General features: G+C 43.4%; 1 protein-coding gene across 16 annotated transcripts in view; it reads right to left on the minus strand.

Annotated features, from left to right (window-relative positions):
- The window catches only part of TIAM1 (TIAM Rac1 associated GEF 1), a 196,467-nt gene that overhangs the window by 40,133 nt on the left and 134,392 nt on the right, over nt 1-21,942 (minus strand). For 14 of the 16 annotated variants that reach the window (XM_071810375.1, XM_071810364.1, XM_065862605.2 and 11 more), the window contains 7 exons: nt 21,492-21,716; nt 19,570-19,755; nt 16,977-17,123; nt 14,795-14,869; nt 13,612-13,782; nt 7,700-7,804; nt 3,406-3,487 (listed from right to left, as the gene is read on the minus strand). In XM_071810375.1, the coding sequence (XP_071666476.1) occupies nt 3,406-3,487; nt 7,700-7,804; nt 13,612-13,782; nt 14,795-14,869; nt 16,977-17,123; nt 19,570-19,755; nt 21,492-21,716 (991 nt within the window). The remainder of the gene's footprint in view (nt 1-3,405; nt 3,488-7,699; nt 7,805-13,611; nt 13,783-14,794; nt 14,870-16,976; nt 17,124-19,569; nt 19,756-21,491; nt 21,717-21,942) is intronic. The other 2 variants (XM_071810369.1, XM_071810359.1) reach the window with 1 other exon arrangement.

The following is a 21,942-nucleotide window of genomic DNA, read 5'->3' on the forward strand; positions in this document are numbered from 1 at the left end:
AAGTTCTCCCTGTGGCTAACTGAAGAGATTAGCACACCCAAGCAGTCCCATGCTCCCATTCTCCTCCGTGAGAAGATCTCTGCCTCCTCCAATCTGTTGGGACTAAGTGCCTGTGCAGTTGCTTTTTAATTATCTTTCAGTCAAAAAAACAAACTCATAAAAGCTAAGCAATAATTACTAGCAGAAGGGGTGTAAGGACCAATTATACGTTGTTATCAGCTTTAAGAGATGAGAGATGGGCAACTGGCAACCGCCTTGAAATGGTCATCTCACAAATACGCTTAACCTCTCTGCAGACAGGGTATGTGACCATACCCCAAACATAAATAAACTGTTTTATTTCCATAGTTGTGATCGTGTGTGGATCTCATAAACAATTTGAAGCAGCATGCCTGTCCCACTGCAGTGCCAGTGCTTTCACTGCCATGCAGTGAAGCAGAGCAAGGAACTCACCCAGATGAGAAATATCTCAGTGAAGTGCATGTGTATATATATCTGTATGTGCAGTTTGTATATACACGTGTATAGTACAAATGTACAGTTTCCATCTGGCTGAATTCTGCAGGTGTTCCACACAAACACGTGTACTAGCATCGCATGAGAGGGAGGGCAGGAGTGGGTGGAAGCGACAGTGATTGCATAAGCTGGCATCACTGCCAAAAAGATTATTATCAAACTGTGCCTGGCCTCTGAAACACAGGTGTGAAGAGATGGGTGGTGACCCAGACAGAGCCTTTTCTTCACTGCAAAGTTTTGATGACAGGAGAACAAAAGTCTGCATTTATGAGTGCACATGGCCTCACCGAACCGGCACGCCACCTGAACAAATCCACCTCCCTAAAATTACGACAGCCCCCTGTGATAGAGAGTTGCTAACAAAAATACCAGTATGTTCCCAGTACATGCTGGAGCTGGAAGCAATAGGTCGTTACTGCTGGTGAGCCCTGATTTCTGCCCACGCAACCTTTGCAAAGAGGCTGGTATCAGTGAAAGAGCAAGAATGTATGTGCCCAGACATCACCGACAGCATCACACTGACAGATCTAACGCTGGCAAGGTCCACCGCGCTGGCCAGACACTCCAGGAGTGTCTCTTACCACAGGCACACTGGTGGGAGTAGAAACACTGCAAAATGTTCCCAGGTGAGCTTTCCCTGAAACATACAGCTCCATCCTCTTTATGTCACTGGAACTCAGGCACGATGGCGAAGCTGCGCCATGGGTCTCCTAACACCTCCTCCCTGGCACCAGGATCCCATACCTGGCCCAAAACAGCTTGCAAAGCCAGCAGACAGCTATTAACTCCTCTTATTATCTTCCTGTCAAGCTACTGAGCTGAACTGGCCTGTCTTAATTGCACCATCAGTGAAAGCATTTCACCCCCCTACCTTTGATACCATGTCTGTTAAATGGAGATAACAGCACTATGTCTACATTGTTGGGATTAATGAATAGCTGCTTGTGAAAATTCAAGGTGATTTACAAGTCTTATTATTGCTGTAGCTGGGATGCTAGCAACAGCAACAGGTAATGTCACTAATGATTCTCATAATCTCATTTATTTTCAAAATGAAGACTTTTCTAGTTCTTTTGAAGGAATCCAGGCACAGGGAATTTGGACATATGTTTTTTAAACAGGTGGGAAGTATGAGAAGGCTTGAGCAAAGCTGCACGGAATAAACAAGTAACCATCAGAGTAAAATGTCCCTTAGCACCCGAGACATCGGTTGCAGTGATCCCCCCCACACACGTATTTCAATACATGCTTGTCACTGTATGGACACATTGTGCGGTTTCTGCAAGACACACACAGACTACAGAAATTCTGCTGCCATTTAGAGTCAAAGTAGCATTCACTCCCTGCAGGGCTGGAGCCACTGAACAGATGCAGCCCATGTCTCACACAGCTGATCTAATTTCACAGGCCACAACAGTGCATTTCACGGTCTTTCCCATCTATCACTTAAAAGAAAAAAAAAAAAAAAAAAGAAAGAAAAAAAGAGAGAGAAAAGGAAAAGAAAGAAACAGGAAATGCCACAATACCCCTAACTATTAGAATAATAGAATCGTTTCAGTTGGAAGAGATCCTCAGGATCATGGAGTCCATCCATAACCTAACTCTAGCACTAAACCATGTCCCTAAGAACCTCATCTAAACGTCTTTTAAACACCTCCAGGGATGGTGACTCCACCACTTCCCCGGGCAGCCTGTTCCAGTGCCTGACAACCCTTTCCATGAAGAATTTTTTCCATCTTTTTCCATCTTTTCTTGCAGTGGTTTCAAGCACAGCATAATTGTTGAACCCAGGATCATCGCTGTGCTAGTTAATATTTCTTTCTTAGGCCTTCAATATTCAAACCACAGTCAGTACCAATGCTTTGTAGCAGAGCTCAATATTCAAATGGCCTGCAGCTGTATAATAAGCAGTTTGGGGATTCACAATTATTCTAGTCATTAAAAGAGAATATTTAGATAAATAGTAAAAAGATGCAGATTGTCTTCCCGCAGGGTAGGTTGCATAAATAACTTTAAAATATAGTATAGAACTCTAATTGCCAGACGAAAGGGTAAACTTGCCAGGCTGGAGGTCTGTAACCTGAAATACTTGAAAGCTAAGAAATATGACCACCCCCATGTAAAGATTAGAGATTTTGCTGAAATTACACGTACTTCCCCTGCCCTGTGTTTTACGCACATACCTGTATGACACATCACATTCTGGCTCCAGCAGCCTGTGGGGCATCCTCAAGGGCTGGGCGTGCAGTAGGGCCAGGCTCCCCCAGCCTCAGGAATGATGAGAGGAGACAGGGACCCACATTGCGTGCCCCCGGCAGGTGGGGAAAGGGGCCAAACAGCCTCTCCTGGGACAGCTGCCCAGCCACAGATCTCGAGGTGCCTCCCACCCACAGCGATGCTCCCAGCTGCATCCCTGCCATCATGCTTGGTGGAAGCAGTAAGGAGGGGGAAGGCTTTCCAGCCCACAGCAGCCCCCTCCCAAGCCCCATAAGCACCGCGATACAGGCATTCCTACACGATGTGACAACCGGCAAAGGGTGCTGTTTGCCGCTGGTGTTCAGCTGCAAAACCTCTGTAGGTGGTGTTTTGAGAAACTACAAAAACAAGAAAACATTTGTCTTTTCTGCCACCGTAGCTCTTGTCAAAGAGTTGCACAACCACATCCCACAGCTCAAGCACCAGGAAAGGCAGCGTTCAGTGCACTACAAATAAAACCCTCCTGCTTCAGGGCAGGAGAGCGAGCTTTTTGCAGATGGCACAAGAATCTGATGTGCTTTTTTTATTGTGTTCAGCAGGCCTTTTGGGTATATTGATGAATAGCAAGCAAGAAACTGCTCACACTAGGATTGACTTGGTAAAAAAGTAAAAACAAATCAAGGAGAAACTCACCGTAAATATCAGAGGATGTATCAGACTTCTCTATTTGAATGTGCTGTGTAATTTTCTGACATATTTCTATTTCTTTGTACAGCTGAAGAGAAAAATAAAACAAAAAACATAAAAATATAATATGTTACAGTGGGAGGACACATCAACTGTAATAATTTTGAACTTTTTTTTTCAATTACACATGGAAGAAATAGACTGTGGTCTTTATTTATCAAACAGCTTTTCTCTGCCTGTGTGAGATGTATTAATAGTGTCCCTAAGCTTTACTGTTAACACACAATTAAAGAGGAGGAAGCAGTGTTTTGCTACCATCATCATAAAAGCAAGGCTACATCTATTTTACTTGGTCAATATGATTTTGAGTGCACAAGAAACAGAACTTCTATTCCTGTTTTTGTATTTTATGGGTGGTCATCATTTAAAGTTTTTACATTATTTTGATTAAGGCATTTGAGGAATTCAATTATTTGATAGTACTAAATCACAAGAAGTGATTTTGTTTCTTAAATACTTTCCTTAATTGTCAGAAGACTACCAGATTTGATATGCAGTTCGCTCTGAGCATGAAATTTCACCTTTAACATATTTATGTTTATTTGCACTTGGAAAAGTCCTTAAGTCTTTGAAATGGTCATTAACATCCTCCTGGGAGACCAGCACAAATTCACACCTAGGTAATAACCCAGAAGCAGCAGGAGTTCACCCTGCCTTTCAGGGTCCAAGCAAGTCCCCCACAGGCTTACACCCCTCCACCACAGCTCACGTATTTTCTGCTTTTAAATCACTTAGGTTCTCCTTCTGTCTTGTGTGGCTCACTATTGTACCCGAATGAAGGGCTCCTCATGCCATGCGAGGCAAAGAAATCACACTTCTCCAGACAAAGTCACCAGGACTAGATATTTTTGACATCTTTAGGAATCAGCCCTGACTTATTTCTTGTAAGACAGCCTTGACAGACTGGAAACCTCTGGCTCAGAACAGGTTTGAAGCTGGGTTTTTTTCATAGCACAGGCTAGCACTTAACTAACAAACCATCCTTTTGTCTTTCGGAAAAATCATACCCACAGGTGAATAAGAGTCAGCAGGTAAATATGAATTTTGTTTACCTGCTGGTATGAGTGTGTAAAAAAGCAATTCACAATAATTAACAGTTTGAAACTAAGTGGCATCAGTGTTTGGACTGAAGTATTTAAACCATTTCTTTAAAAAAAAGAAGACTGACTCATTAGTGAAACGTTTCTTTAATAAAATACCATTTTATCTCCTGCATATATCAGCACTTACACATCTGTTTAATTGCAAATATTAGGTATTACAGAACAGTTCTATAGCCATTTAAATGATGGAATATAGTAAAATAAAATGTAAAACTAAATAAGTATGCCACACTGACAATAGTTTTTAAATGCACTTTTCAAATACAGTAACAAATTATTCAGAACCTGAAAAAGAGTCAAATGACATTTACAAAAATCTCAGCTAGATTTTAGCAAGGGTTTGAAAAAGAGGAGAAAGAAAACAGGAGTGAAAACTGCAGTATTTTCAGAACAAAACTTGTGTCTGATCCCTGCAGTCATCTAAACCGAGTACGCAAGACTAAAATCAAGGAGGATGGCTGATGTGCTGTCACAGGGATACAGGAACCACGTTCTGCCTGCATCCCAAAATGCTGTTTTCAAGCAAAAAAACCCCTCTGTTGAATGGGAGGCAAGTAACTGGCAAGCACAGACTGCGGCTGAGTTGCCCAAACCAGAGTGCCAGTCTGACATGAGCCCTGAGGTGCCGCCTGTGTCTGTGCCCCACACCAGAGGCAGGCAGTGTATTTGGGCCATGGGGGCTCACACCATGGAAATATTGGCACCACAGGCACTGTAGGACCATAAAATCGTAGAATAGTTTGGGCTGGAAGGGACGTTCAAAGTTTGTCTAGTCCAACCCCCTGCAGTGAGCAGGGACATCTTCAACTAGATCAGGTTGCTCAGAGCCCCATCCAGCCTGGCCTGGAATGTCTCCAGGGATGGGGCATCAGCCACCCCTCTGGGCAACCTGGGCCAGTGTTTCACCTCCCTCATTGGAAAAAATTTCTTCTTCATGCCTGGCCTGAATCTTGACTTTTTAGTTTAAAATCGTTACCCTTTGTCCTGTCACAACAGGCCCTGCTAAAAATGTGTCCTCATCTTTCTTATTACCCTTTTAAGTACTGAAAGGCCACAATAAGGTCTCCCTGGAGCCTTCTCTTCTCCAGGTTGAACAACCCCAATGCTCTCAGCCTGCCCTCACAGGAGACATGCTCCAGCCCTCTGATAATTTTTCATGGGGAGCTCCCTCTCCAGACCCAGCTCAGGGTCTGGGCTCTCCATATAGAGGTCTGACAGCAATACCAGGAGCATCCCAGGGAGTTCACTGGGCAGCAGGAGTGCCCAGGGATGGGATTTCTTCCTGACAGCAGCAGCGTTTCCCCTTTGAGCCACTCCAATTCCTCACAGTGTTTCTCATAGCACCTTGGGGATACTATTATCTGAAGATTTTCTCTTTCTTGCCATTTTTTCCTCTACCTCTTTTGGTCCTGTCCAAGCACCCTTTCCCAGGGTTACCTTTTCCAGCAGCCCTTATGCTTTCACCCCAGCCTCATCCTACCTGCAAGATTTTTGGGTAGGCCTCTGGTCTCGTGCTTCCATCTGTAAGTGCCACCTTAGCCAAAGGAAAAAGTTTGGCATGCCAAGCTTCAGCCAACACTTAGTTCAGAATAAAAGGTGCTTAAAAGTATAACTGCCTGGTACAGCATCTAATGCTAAATTCTCTCTCCTGAGCTCTTAGTAGCATTTTTGAAACATAATAAACTGAGCTTGTGAATTTTTGAAAGACTATGTCAGAGCACAAAACATCACCATTAAAGTTTTGGAGAGGAATTAAATATGGATATTTAATCTCCATTTCCTATTTCAATACTTCTGATACATATTGCAAGAAAAAGGAATATCATCCTAAGAATTTATGTTTACCTTTTCTGCAACATTGTTATGTCTCTAAAAGCATTTTAGTAGATGGAAGATACCCCTAGCAAGGTGACAGCAACATTAGACAATATTACAAACAGTTATTCAGGAGACTACAAAAATAGAGGCATTAGTTTTATCATATTGTACCAGAGTAATTTAATTAAACACTTAAATAAGGTAACTCAAATTTTCTCAAGAAACAAACACATACACACTCAAACAAACATACAAATGGGTGTTGTTTTAATGTTACTACATTAGATATAACCCTGCAGCACCTTTCTATATTATAATCTTTCAGCATGTACATAGCCGCACCGACTGTAAAGTTTTGGTTTAATTTCAGTTTTTCAGAATAAACAATAACTAATTACTATGTGAATCCTACCTGCTTTCAAGACAAGTCCCCAAAGACCTGCCAGGCAATGAAAGCTAAAACCTGTTTCCTCTGAGTTTTAATTTTTTACAACTGTATTCCACTTCCCAGTCTTAGTACTTCGCTAGCACTTTCTTAAGTCTTTTTTTGTTGTTGACGGTGTTAATGGCAAACACCAGAACTTATTTTCTAAATGAACAAAAGCATCCATAATTGGCAAAGTTTTACTTTTTATAAATAAAACAGCCACCAATGTAAAGGGCTTTAAAAAGCTTTACAGTGTGCATGTATAAAATCATAAAGTATGACACTAATTCTGTTTGGTCTTTCTTTTTTAATCTCTCTTTTGAAAATTCCTTTGAAGTCTGCTTTTGAGATGAATGATATGAAAACATCCAACTGAAGCAATTAGAAGACTACATTCTCACACATAACTCTTTGTAACTTCAACATTTGCCTTCCCATTCAGGAAAAAAAAAAACAGCCAGCCAAACAAACAACAAACAAACAAAGTACTTGTGCATTTCACCCCCCTCTTCACACATGAGGCAAAGCGATCCAAACAAGAAATACTCAGGCCTCAACACTATGTCTTTAAAACCACCAGGGATGATATGAACAACAGGAAAGGCAATCTTAAGAGAAGTTAAGCTTAAATATATGTTACAGTGACTTTCACACATTACTTATGGTTGTTCCTTCTCTCTCTCTTCCACACAGATGCATGCATGCACCAACTCTCTCCTCAAGATGAAAAGTCTGGAGAGACTACTTTGCTATAGGCCAATTTGCTATGGTCTGCAAAGCACTGTAAGTGCAAGTTAAAAAGCATAACTCTGCATATTACAAATGTCAGATAAACACTAATTAATAGCGTCCTACCAAGTGACATTTAATTTTATTCAGTAGGTAGCATTACCAGTTCATAGATATCCTCTTCTGGCTTTGGTACATAGAATTGCATCTGGTTTTCAATCAGGAATTTAAGACGCAAGTAGTGAGCAGAGTGATCCAGCTGGTGTGTCTGCAAGAAACAGAGAAGAGGCTTTGGAAGTGAAAAGCAATGGTTAACATCATCTATACTTAGAGAATGTCCTGATCCTCACAGGGAGAAACAGGTGGGGATGCCCCAGCACCACCTTCCACAAGAGGCCCAAAATCTCCTAACCTGAACGAGAACCTGAACCTCCTCTTCTTCCCCAGGAATAAGTGTTCATTTACCCACTGACAGGGATGTCAAGGGCAGCGCGAGGTGCTCTAAGCAGCCTCTTCGGTTCTGCTTATCTGGCAATTTTGCTCCACCCCATGCTATTCCAGAAATTAGCAAAGACTACTAGAGCAGAGGACTCAGAGCATACCTTTGTATATCAAGGGCATTTAAAATCACAAGGAAGAAAATAAGCATTCTGGTAACAGAAAAATGTAACAAAGTTTTTTCTGTTTGTTTTGGGGTTTTTAGTATCTTCCTCATTTAGCGAGTAAGATGTGGTAAATTTCAAGCAAGGTTATACAAAGGCAAAAATCTGTATGTCCTCTAAATTCAAAACAGCTCAGGATAGGCTGGCTCTATAAAGCTAAAAGAAGTGAAGAGTTGCATACTGGACTACATCCCAGTGGAAACAGGTCACACCATTTTAATGAATTACTAATAATTAGCTGAGGATGCGGCATTTGGTCTGGGAGATGTTAATGACCTTTTCTCAGCACAATTAATAAGCTTGATTTAAGTAGAGGTTAATGCAGTGTGTAATCAAAACACATTAGAATGATGATAAACACAAAGGATGTCATTCAGAAGTTACTTTCAAAGTTCGCAAACTGTTGACTAAAGCTAATGAAAAACCCCAAAGTGATTCACAAATACAGGAAGCAAATTCGCCTCATTATCGCTTTTGAAATCCCATTATTATATGCTTTTATACACTGGCCTTTTCATTTTTTAAAAGCAAATTACCAAAGTTTCCTAGGTTGCACCAAAAACAATGGCTCATCTGAAAATTCATGCAAGAATGTCATTGCTGCCTATTTATTCTGTTTCTTTAAAGGCTCGCTTATCCTGTTCAAGCTAAGATGATGATACATGGGGACTCAGCTGACAGATCACGCAGCACAGATTATGAGTAACGTACACCGAGTGACCTGTGGGAAAGATCACACCCTGACCTGGCCAAATTCAGCAAATACTCAGAGAACAGTGAACATTTTTGAAAGTCTAGGTTAGCCCACGAATAAAAAAGAGCTACCAAGAAGAAGAGGAAGAAAAAGATATCTATTGCTGCACTATGTTCGAATATGTCCAGTTCAAAGACCAAATTATCCTTATATGAAATTGAATATCTGAAATGGGATCACCTCCATAATCCAGACAAATACTTTGCTAATTAAATAAGGAATTTGAAATCTACCAAAGGCCAACATAAAAAAAGCTGAACATAGGAGATCCTCACCCTCTCCCCTCTTTTTTGATAAACATTTTGCACACTTTGCTTATTGTTTCCTGACAGTTTTCACTAGTTTTCTCTCTTACATGCACACACAAACAAACACCCTAGAAATTAAAGGGAAGCAAAATTGGTTTTAATTGTTCAGAAATGATACCTAGGAGTTCTGGATTACTTTCTGGTCAGGTTAGTTTACTATCCCTAGACACCAACTGAAGGGTGCCTTGCACAGCAATTAAACAATTTAACAAACATACAGAGAAGACATAAACCCCCAGACTGTACACGCCACGTCCGCAGGGAGAGGCCCATTATAAGTCTCTCTGAAAGTCTGGAAAACGCTTGAGCCATTTACAGCAAAGCCAGCGGGGAAAAAAATTATATGTGTAAAAACAATACTAGAGAGAGCCAGGCAACCTGGCAGCCTCCTCCTGTCACCACAGTGCACCTTCCCGTGGTCTCCTGCACTGAAGCTCTTGTATGCACCCTGCATTTCATGCAGCCTCAGGCAGAGCTGCTGTACTAACCCCAGTCAGCCACGGCTCTGGTGACAAGCTCCACGTCACCCACTAAATCTCAGGGCTTGGAGAGAACCCCTGACCACAGCCAGGTATTCATGTTGCTTCCAACACTGATTCTGAACACCCTGCCCTTGCAGAGGAGACCCAAAGGGCCACTTTCCAGCCTGCCCCAGCCCAGCACAAACCACAGTCTGCTGCAGAGGGATGCAAATTTACCCAGTCCCAGCCTGCGGCCCTTGGGCACAGGCTGGGAGCTACCTCAGCCACACCAGTGGGGCAGGGAGCCCATGCTCAGCACCCCGGGCTCCCCGCGGGGCCAGGGATGCCCCAGCTCTGCCAGCCACCACCCGCCCTGGGCAGGGGCAGGGTGCGCTCATGCCTGCCTGCAACCCTGCCTGCAACCTGCCCACCCTGATAGCATCTTAAAAGAGCGACCTTGCCCGCAGGTGGCGCCTTGATCTACTGTGCCGGTGGTCAATGACAGGGCTTCTGCCCGCTTTGATACAGGCATTGCATTGGGTGTGGAAGTGACAGGCAACGCTTCCATTTTCACACTTGTCATCGCAGGGAGATTTGCTTACAAGAAAATCAGGTGTGCTGACTATTTCAGAGAGCAGGAGGGAGCCAAACACAAGCTGACCAATGCTGCTTTGTAGCCCTGAGCTATGCCAGAGCCCAGCATTGTCTGAAGAGCTCAGTGGATAAATCACATGCATTTTGAGCCACCCACTTCTTTCAAGAAACACAATCAGCTGAGATGGATACCATTCATCCACTACCTTGTCATCCCATCTAAGGCAAACAGAGTCATCACCACTAAAGCTGTGATGGTGCAGCCACATCATTTCATTAATTAACATTTGTATGGCTGCAGCAAGGCTTTGTCTACCTCAAAATTTTACATTAAACTGTTTCAAATAGGGGCATGATTATCTACTGAAGCAAAGGAAAAGGCCCATTTAAAGTGGACATAGCCAGTCTGCCCTAAAATCCATACCATTAGCCCACTTGTTGTTGATGGTCTAGCTGCATCCATACACAGGAAGGTGGGAGGAGAAACAGTACAGCTTTAACGATATTAATACCCTTTTGAGACCATCCAAAATAGCTTTTAGCAGTCCAAATAAGCTTCTTGGTTTGTTTACTTCTCTTCTAATAATTTTGGCTGTGTCTGGAGCAACTAACCCAATTTAAAGGACAAACCAACAGCTTAACCAACATGCTCCTGGAGAAAAATTTACAGTCTAGGGTGTGATCTGATTCAATAGACTCCACGTGGTATAGCAGGTCAGCACACAACCCAAACTATCTATCCATTTCAGCTCCTTTCTAGTTAAAGCGAGGGACAGGCACCTCCAGAGGACCATTCAGCCTGATCCAAGACCCAACTGAGACAGCTGGGCTCGTCATTCCCCCAAGTGCCACCTGCCTTTGTAGTGGACCAGGAGACAGAAGAAAAGGCGTTTTCTTTCAGCTTGGTGGGGGACACCTTCACTAGCACTGAAATGACAGCATCACAGAAACATGTTAGCCATCCCACTGTGTTACTCTGGCTTCGCACTTTAGTGTCCCAAGCTTTTTCAGTAGAAAAACATCAGCTCAAAATCAGAGTAAGCCCACAGAGCTTCAGGCTTAAGTAACTTCTCAGAGACTTGGAACACAGATCCAGAGACCTAAGGGAAATCGGCTTCTTGCCCCTCGTGCAGGTCTGTTTGAAAAACGCAAATTCTGAGAAAACAGAACCTTTCTTACTTCTGGCTTTTTATCCAGTTCAGTCAAAAGACTAAATGCCATGCAGTCTTCTATGCTTGATTTCTGGTGTTATTCTCTTCATACTGGCTCTGCCTACATCCATATACAGTACGTTTTTCTACTCAATTTGAAGACATACCACTATGCAAACGTTAATAATACATACACACTTTCACACTGATCAGTCTTATCCATAGGAAACAATTTAATGCATATACACTGACTTTTCCTGACTTCCAAGTGATGATATTAGTTAAATCTTAGGAGAAATCGAGAAACCACTTTAAAACATGCTTTAAACTCTCCTCCCACCAATCTTGAATCACAGAAGTGTCACAAAGCAGTCTCCAAAACCTAACTTGCTGTATAATAACAAGCAGCAATGTTAGTGTAAGAACATATTTTCTACAATTACTTGAGTGCACTTGTAATGTTCTCCAGCAGAATAATCAAGCTCAGCTTAATAGCACAAATAGATTCAACCACATCTACAAACATGAAGAGGTTTATATGAAATGTAGATCTTGAAATGTTTACTATACCAGAACTTGACTGGTTCTCAGATGGCAGATGGCAAACTGATGTGAAATGATGTGGATCAAATATTAAAGGGGAAAAAATGAGCTGAATGCAAGAGACAGAAGAAAGAGATTGATTATTACAGCAAAGAAGGCATCCATCAGTGTTTCCCAGACCGAAAACTCTTACAGAAAGGAAAGAAACAGATAACAGCTCTACAAAAACAAATACTCACCCACCTCCCCTTCTCTTTATACAGCACCACCCCCAACAATCAAACACACAGTGAGAAGCCAGATTCTCAGCAGGAACCTACTGGAACTGGTGGAGCTACACCAGTTTACTCCAGCTAAGGATTTGGCCCTCTGAGTTAATCACTCTTACCCAAAGGAGAATATAAATCCTAAAAATAAATAATTACTAATAATGTGTCATCCAGATTCCCTATTATGTGTCCCTCCAAAAATGTCATCTTTTTTTTTTGTGAATACAATGAAGAGCTTTCACAAGCTGCAGCACTCTTTAAAAAGTGCACCTGGCAGCGAGACAAGCGCACTGTATAATTATCACAAACAAATGCCTTTCTCTCACCTTCCCTCTCTTTGGAAGCACATTCAACACGTTCTAAAAGTCCCCAAAGTTAAGCTCTTAATAGTAATAAATGTTTTCTTTTGCTGTTGCAAAAAAAGAGGACTCACTTTTCAGAACGGCACATGACACAAGTTGGGTCTAGCTTGCAATCAGCCGGTTAGTGGAAAACACACATTATGTAGCTGCCAGAACTCCAAGCTTATATTTAATTTGTCAAAGCTTTCAGCTTCTCAGCTGAGATGTAACTCTTATTAATGGCCAAATGTCTCTGATAATATATCTTGAAAAGAAATCCAGGTGGTTTTTCTCCCACTCCCCCTAAATGCAGATGAAAGCTTTCTTCCCTCTTCTCTCCTGCCACCTACACGAGGCCAACCTGACTCTGCAGTGCAGACAACAAACACAGGCATCTTCTCCTGCTGCTGCTGTTCTCTCCATGCCCTCCTCCCCCACGCCAACTGGAGAGGAGGAAGCAACAGGGGGAAGGAAGGAGGAACAGCACCTGGAAACAGGAAGATCTGAACCAGGGTGGTCGGGTGAGGACAGGGCAACTGCAACACCAGGCGATGGGGCGTCCAGTGAAAGGAAGTAGGGTGAGGGCCAGGATGTTGCAGGGCAGATGGGGAGAGGAGAAGGGTCCTGCACACAGCTCGATCTCCAGTGGAGGGGGGCTGGGTGGGTGGGAAGAGACAGCAGAGGCAGAGTCAGGGTATGAAGACACTTCAGAGGCTCATGCACAGTGGCCCAAGCAGAAAAGGAAAAAAACAGTCTGCTTTCCTCTCCCTACACCATGCCAAGTTTAGCTACAGCTGTAGGATTTTTTCTTGTGTGGTGCTAGTGTGAAAATTTCAGTTATAACTCATGTGTTTCATCTCACATACAACAGATCCCCCAACACAACGCAGTCTGAACTCTGGCATATGAGAAAAGTCACTATGAGCTTCAACTGAAAGGGCTCAGGGTTGCAGACACTTCACCGCACGCCAGGTCATGCTCGCAGCCTTTACCTTGCAAATCATTTCCAGCACGTCTCGTGTGGTGTCCCCGGGACGGATGACTGTCAGAGCAGGCTGGTTGTTCGGCAGACAGAACCAAGACGGCGTAAAGTACTCGTGGACCCAAATATCACAGTCGGGATTGTGCTGATGGACACTGCTCAGTGCCACTTCTTTTTCCCTCTAAACAGACAAAATCCATTATGAATCTACCAGCCAAATACAATCTCCCTCTTCATCAATAATAAGTGTAAGGAACATCATATCTGTAGCAAAAAGCCCTCTTACTGTGAAGTCGTTTTATTCATAAGCCCAGACTGAAGGCTTGTCTGGACAGAAAACTTTGTAGTTTCACCTGAGCAGTATAAAGTGTGCCTTCCCATGCCACCCACACAGCTACACTGGCACAATGCGCTTTTCCTGGGATTTCACCCTATGGCTACTGGGAATGCTAGGAATGCAACAAAAAATAACAGTGATAAAAAGAGACTTAAAATTAAATGCACTGTGTTTCCTGGTAAACCAATGCAAGGCAAACAAAACTGTTGTAGGAGCTACAGTACTTAATACCTAGAAATGGCAAAATAGCAAATTTCAGTATTTATTTTGAATTTACTGTATTTTATACATCCGAGTTACACTCCAAGCTATAAAGCCCCAGGAAGTGATGGAGCTGCAGAATTCCTATTTGCTGCAAGTGGGCTCACGCAGCTAAACTCATATTCACCACATGAAGAATGTGCCTCTTAGCACTGTCTTAATGCTGGTTTATAGCTGACTTTCTTTGGGGAAAGAGAAAGCAGTTGTAATTGTGGCTGCAAACGCAGAAGCTTACAGAAGCACATGAGAACAAAACAACAGAACCCCCTGTGCTCCATAGTTCTGCTAAACCCTAAATTATGAAAACCCCATACAGCCATCACAAGGAGCCATTTTCCAAAACCAGCAGCATTCAGGTCCTCCTGTGGGCAGGCATTGCCTTGGCACGCAGTGCTAACACCCCTCTGGGACTGGCACCTCCAGCTGTGCTTGTGATGCCCCATGCAGTAATAAGCTCTTTTGAGCGTGGGCAACCAGCTCCAACTCTCCCAGAGCCCTACAGAGGGTTCTCTCCTCCTCTCCTCTCCTCTCTCTCCTCTCCCTCTCCTTTTCCCTCTCCCTTTCCTCTCATCTTTCTCTCCTCCCAGTGTTTTACCTTGCCATCTGGGACCGTATCATCAAAGATTCCTTCGAGAGATTTCTTTACTGAATCCACTCCTTCACCAAACACCTGAGGAACAACAGAGTGACTGCTTTAAAACACAAATGTGCCCCTGTGCCGTCTGCGGCACATGCTAAGGAGGGAACCATGTATCTAACATCTAGCATGGAAATCAAATGAAAAATGAAAACACTCATCTCAAAACACAGCAAAGGAAAATAGTAGCTTCTAAAAAGGGAAGGGATGGTGAAGGACAAGCTGGTGATGGGGCACCACACTCAAAGATTAGAGGCCAGTTCTGCTTAGCGGTCTGTCACTGACTTACCTGACAGAGCTGGACATATTATCTCCTTTTGTGTTCGGTTTCCCCACCCGTAAAGTGGGGGAAAGGAAGGCTTCTCCACCTCTGCTAAGGCTGAGAAATCAGAAGAATGGCTCCACTTCTGGCTGTTTTTCTAATAAACCACCTTCCAAAAAGTACTTAGCAAACATTCAAGTACCGCAAGTCAGCATAACCCTTCGCTAACGAAATAAGAGCTGGTAACCCAGCACAAACCAGAGAGCCAAAATCAACAGAACTCTACGCAGGAGGAACGACAGAATGGGAATATTTACAGGATCCACCCCAAATCATCACAGGACTGCATCAGACTGGCAAACAGGGCTGTTAATGCAGCAGAAGCTCATAATTAAAACTGAAAACTTATGTTTTATAGCTCCACACCAGCACAGGTTTATGATGCTGGGTTTGGCTTTTCACTATTCTGAACCTAATATGAAGCAGAGACCATGCAAGATGGGAGAAGGTCACTGCCCTTTAGGGATTTACAGTTTACTGCTTCAACTTGGCAGTACTTTGCAAGGTATTGCCACTACACAGGAGGAGGGGAAATGTGTTCAGACACAACATTCAGACACCCTGCTACTTGCTCAAAACTTTACTTGTTCTTTGACCCTCTCCAGTATGACTTTTCTTTAACATGGAAGAAAATCCCTTTTCACGCCTATTCTTATTGAGCAGTGAGGGGAGTAGGGGTAGGGACAGGGGGAGTCAGTGTCAAGAATGCATTTATCCCCACTGAAAGAAAGAAAGAAAAAAAGGTGAGTTCAGGAAAAAAAAAGTCTGAAGACACAGCGTGGGCAGGATCCTACCTCAGGACAAGGGATAGTGCTTGATTTGGGGAAAATAGGTACAAAGGAACAGGGGTGCCGCAGCACCAGAGCAAAAAATTGGGATTGCGCTCATGGAGGCATCTGCTGCTTCCCGGCAAAACTGTGAGCTTCTGCTCAGCCACTAAATATTAGATGAACTTCTAATGTTTCACTAAAAACAAGCTAAACAATTCTGCAGTATTCATCCTCTGCTAAACAAAACAAACACCCACTGCTGCTTCAACAGAAGGAAGAAGAAATCACAGGGCACAGAACAACACTTGTCTCAAGCCTTTCTCCCTTCAAAAAGTGAAAGAAGAGAAAGAAGAACAAAGCCTACATTTCCTGCAATTAGATGAGGTATGGCTCTCAAAAATTGAAGCTATAATTAGGGATGTCTGGAAAGAATAACAAGGAAGTACCTTCCTACCACAGTGAAACACGTTTTCTAGACAAAGATCTGGGCAGTGACTGTGCAGAAATGTTTCAGCTTTTGGCTTTTTATAAAATCTGACGCAAAACAGGGACTGTCCCTACTAAGTACAAAGCTTTATGTTACTTTTGGAAGTTTTCCCTAAACTCAGCTACATTTAAAGTATTCTACAAACTCATAATTTTAATTTAAAGAAAAACAAAAAAGTCTGCACTTTTTCTTTTCCTTCCAAAGTTGTATGTGTTTTACACTGCTCCTTTGTTACTCCTGAGTTTAGGGAAAGTACCTCCAGCAAAAGCAGAATGAGCAGAAAAGCAACAACAGTAGAATGGGACCAATCCAGCTAAAGAAGGTGCGAACCCCAAATCTCATTTGAACAGGAGCTGCTGTATAGTTATCTCTAATTACAGTCACTGATTTTTGAAGAGGATGTGGAATACGGTGACTATACACTATGAAAAATTATAAATGGGCAAGTTTAGGGTTGCATGTGTAAGTGCTTGATGCAAGTGACTCTCTGCATGAGCTGCATTCTGCACTGTAACAAATAAGCCTTGAAAATAACAGTATCTCAAGGTCCCACACACTTACCTGATTAATGCTTGGCCTCCCTTGCTTTTTCTTCGAGGTAGTATCCAGGCCCCAAAGAGAAGAAAACCTGCTTCTCCGTTTACTGGCAGATCTGGACATGGCCTGCGTCCTTCTCCTCACTCCGGACTCCCCTGTGCGAGCCGCCACCTGTCAATGCCACATGGTTTCAAAATCAAAGGTTGCAGCATCCCACCGTACTGCGGCTTACATAATCTAACAGACAGTGGAATCGGGTTTTAAAAAAACGAGGCAAATCTTATGGCAACATGTGTACTCACAACAGGGACAATGGTGATGCTGCCAGACTGCTTCCTTCTCACTGCAATTTAACTCGCTTCTTCCAACATCAAACATCAAAAATTAAAAGGGATAGTACCCTCCCCTTCCATTTGTTGGCATTTAATCAGAGATATTTTGAAGCAGCCTCATCATCACAGAGCAAAGCCTCTGCACCAGTCAAAGTTTTGGGTGTCTTTCTTTTTTTTTGTTTGTTTTTTAAACAAAGTGTTAAAGCTGGACACACAGAACCTGAGATTTCTAAACTTATCTGGCGCTCCTGAGAAGCCTGGTCTTTCTCTTTGCTCTTTCCTGTGGAAGCACTCTGGGCATCCTGGAACTGACTCATCGCTGTTACAAGGCCAGATAAAGGCTTGCAAATATGTCAAGGTATTTAAAACCTGCACTTCCTTAAAGATAGCAACATTTGAAGGAGTGAGTAAAACACAGGAAGAAAAAAAGTGAGCTGAAATGACCCTTTTGATCAGAGCAATATTAACTGCTTGGGTATTTGAAAAATGGCCTGTGGGAACCCCTTTGGAGCGAAAAGAAATTTGCCTTTATTGAGACCAAATATTTGGGGAGCATTTCCCAGAGGGGGAAGCTCTGGTAGAATTTGGTGTGACATTAGTCAGAGGTGAAGTGTTTAGGCCAAAGTTTAAGCAGATTTCCCACATGGAGGTGGCCTCAGTAGAGCGAGCTCCTCTCTTGCAAAAAAGGGAGTGGTAGGAGATGGCAGGTATGAACGGGAGCGCACGGTGAAGCTAGACAGACAGACAGACAGACCCGCCCTGCCAGGTTGGCCGTACGCTTCCTGGAGCACTTTTGTACTGGATTCCCACAGCCGAAACTAGCAAAATGTGATTGTCGTTTGGCAACCCCAGCGGGAACACCCAAATCTCCGAGTGACGCCCCAAGCTACGGAGCTGAGAAACTGGTTGTTTGGGTGCAGTAGAAACAAAAAAAACAATATAAAGAGAGGAGGAACAGCAGGCTGGTTTGTGTACCCAGGGAACCGTCACTGTGTGAGTAATGGTGATTCTCCGTGGGAAATGTGGAGAGATCAAGGAAAAGGAGAACTTAAACACGACTGCGAGTGTCTCCATTTCCACAGCCTGGACTTGGGAGATGTTTCGTAGCTGTACCTGGGACATTTGTGCAGAGGCACATCCTCTGGCTAACCTGCTGAGGAACATCTTCAGGAAGAGTTAGGGGTGCCACACTATCACCATGCAGCACCCAGCCCAAGTCTGAGACTCACTGCACAATCTCCACAGTATTGAGGGCAAAGGAGGACACGAGAGTTTGCTTAAAGGAGAAGAAAGCACGTGTCTTTTCCAGAACAACATATTCAAAACATATTTTTTTTTCACTTGGCTCTCAAGAGACACCAGCATGAAGAGGAAGACTGTTTTTCAGGCTAACGCTCAGTGCCTTGCTAGATGCAAAAAAATAAGCATAAATGCAAATTACAGCCCGACACTTAAAAAAAAAAATAAATCCACCAGCAATTATCAGGATGATGATGCTAATCTTTTCATACATAAAAGAATAAAACCGCCCCTGACTGAATTACAGCTCTGGATTCAACTGAAGAGTACAGCTGACATCTACAAGACAACAGTGGAGCTCTGCTATTTCTGTGAAGCTTCAGGAGTCCAAGCTGAAACTACAGGAACTTGATTTAACTTCATTAAAAAGCCACCACTTTCCAATACATTTCCCTGTATTATTAAGAGCTGGGTTGTTACATTATTTAAACAACCATTTTAAACATTATTTCCTGCACCATAAGTAGCAGAGCAGAACATTTCCCCTCCCTTGCGGAGCATCAGGTGTTGATCACTGGAGACCGGGTATTAGACTAATTGGTCAGTAGATTCATCCATATGGTAGAAAGCAAGCCATGCCCAAGATGGTCTAAGCCAACACGTGCTGAGGGCCTCAGAAAGACCCCTATTGACTTCACCGGAGTTTTGGATCAAGCCCGTGTGCACAAACATTAGAGATGAACCTGCCGTTGTAACAGGAAGATTTGTTTACGAAAAGCATGTTTATACTACAGATCTAGAAATTAAAACTAACATAGTTAGGAAAAACATGGTTCTTCCACTTCCATAAGGCCACGGCTGGCAAGCATCTGCTTTTTAATCTATATCCAGGACACACCCCTTCCAGGAAGCAGAATCTTCTGCATGCTGACTAAGGGCTCACCCCCCAGGTACAAACTGTTGGTTGTCGACGTGATCACTGCATTGGACATGTGAAACCATTTTCAGGTTGGCAAAGATGACCTCTGGCCTCTGGCCAAACTTACCAGCGCATGAAACGACGAGACTGAAAAGATTCCAAGACGGCCCATCGCAACTTTTGTTGGACGACTGGCAAAAGCAAGCAGTCTTTTAGGGTTTGGGAGCTCCCCTCCCTGGAGACTAGCCAAGTAACAGCGGTACCGAAATAGGTCCATCTGGAACTGTTCAAGGTTTTGTTCCCAAACGAAGATCTGTGTACAGCGAAGATTGAAGAGTGAGACGCACAAGAAGAAAAGGGGAGAGGAGGAAGAACAGAGTGGTAAATACCTTAAGAAAATTCTACTGTTCCCAGTAAGATGCCTCTTTCACCAATGCTGATCTCATTCAAGAAACTTTGATTACCCTTCTTTGCCGCTCTCCCCTACCCTCCCAAACCCAAACAGGATACAAATAATAAAAAAGTTTTCATTAGATAGAAAACAACTTTTTTTATGTTTATGGTAGAAGTCTTCTCCTGGGACAAGCACTCCTTTGATAGAATGTTAATTAATAGGATTAAAATTCCATTTTTAATTTTCTTTTTATTCTAGGATTCTCTTCTGAGCAGTCCCTTAAGAGGCTTTTTTCATGTATCAAGGGCATCTGAGAAACAAGAAGACCAAACCCCACCAAACTCCACATACAGAGCACATGGAATCAGCAGCCGCAGCAGCGGCACTGCTGTAAGCATCAACAGAGCTCACAATACTTGAAAAAGTGTAGTACACTGGGGATAATTAATCTTATCAGTGGAAGAGCACTATAATCAGCCTATGTAAGGACTTATTTAAATAATTCAAATTGCTGATAGGAAACAGTTTCAAAGCGTTTAGAAAAACTCAGTTACATAAAGAGAGAGATTGCTCTGCCCTCTCACTGTGATTGACAGACTTTCAGTGAAGCCCTTTCAACAGAGGCGAGCATCTCCCCTCATCCCTCCCCCTTCTCAGGGGCTTCCAGGGGGTACAAAATCTCTTTAGCTTAGCGCATTAGGGCCCTGGCTGCTCCCTACGGTTTGCATTATAGGCGTGTTTGGCAGCCGTGGTTAAAGAGCTACAAACTAATGAAGCAGGAACCATATGTTAGCTTCCCAAAATAAGGTGCCATTGCAGCAGCAGGAGAGACATCTGCTCCCTGCTCTCCGCTTCTGAAACACAACTACGTTGTCCACTTGAAGTCAGGAGGAGTGGTCCCATGAGCTCATGCAGTCATGAGCTCAAGGCAGGCCCTTCTAACAAACAGAAAGCAGGGATGGCTTCTTCATCCCATCTGCCCACAGAAGAACCAGCCTCTTCCACACTTAAGACAACAGCAACTGCAGTATTTGCCCGTCTATGACCAGCTCTTCCCTAAGGCACCCTGCTGACATAGCCTGGTGGCCTCTTCACTCCCATAACATTCTGACTCAACCTCTGAGCAGACATCCAAATGTCTTGCATGAAGGCCAGAAGAGGACAGCCCATGCTGTACCTTAGTACACGTTGTTTGGAAAAAGGGTGCAACTAGGGCAGCCAGCACAGCTGTCTTCTCTTTAGTGACCAATAACAGAACCTGAGGGAATATCAGGAAGATGTGCCAGGAGAGGTTTAGGTTAGACATTAGAAAAAGGTTCTTCCCCCAGAGGGTGGTGGAGCACTGGAACAGGCTCCCCAGGGAGGTGTCACGGCCCCAAGCCTGACAGTGTTCAAGAAGAGACTGGACAATGCCCTCAGACTCATGGTGTGAACTGTGGGGTTGTCATATACAGGGACAGGAGTTGGACACAATGGTCCTTGTGGGTCCCTTCCAACTCAGGGCATTCTATGAGCTCTGCTGCCAACACACATCCCACCTGCTCTGGGGAGCTCTGCCAGCACACACGCAGTGGGAGCAGACAGAGGTACTGCTAATCTGAAGGTGGCCTTAAATATTTGCTAGGGTCTTATTTCACATAAGCAAGCAAGATTACTTGATCCAGTATGGTCTTCTTCTTTTTGGAGTCTGTTACTGAGGACAGTTGCATTTCACCCATTTTCTTCATCTTCTCATCCATATCAATCTTCTGCTCCAGCTTTTTTATCTCTGTTTTCAGGAGCTTGACAGTGTCCTCTTTGTGATGCTGCCTTGCCACTGCAGTTGCACAAGCTGAATGGATCGCAGTGATCCAGTTCTCCAATTCGGTCTGGCTAGAGGTCTGAAGAGAGGGAAAGGGGGAAAAGAAGTCAGGATCCTCTTTAAAATTGATTGGAGATTAACAAATGCAATTCCAAGCAGTTCCTTTCCTTTTGCTCTTAAGATTCAAAGCTTTAAATCCACTTAGAAGAGAAGTAATAAAAACCCCATCATTCTTAAGCAGGCCATTTTTAACTCAGCACTAGGCACTGAGCACTTAGAATTACACCTATATCTGTGCTTTGCAG

Source organism: Patagioenas fasciata, chromosome 1 (assembly GCF_037038585.1).
Source record: "Patagioenas fasciata isolate bPatFas1 chromosome 1, bPatFas1.hap1, whole genome shotgun sequence".
Classification (NCBI taxonomy): Eukaryota; Metazoa; Chordata; class Aves; order Columbiformes; family Columbidae; genus Patagioenas; species Patagioenas fasciata.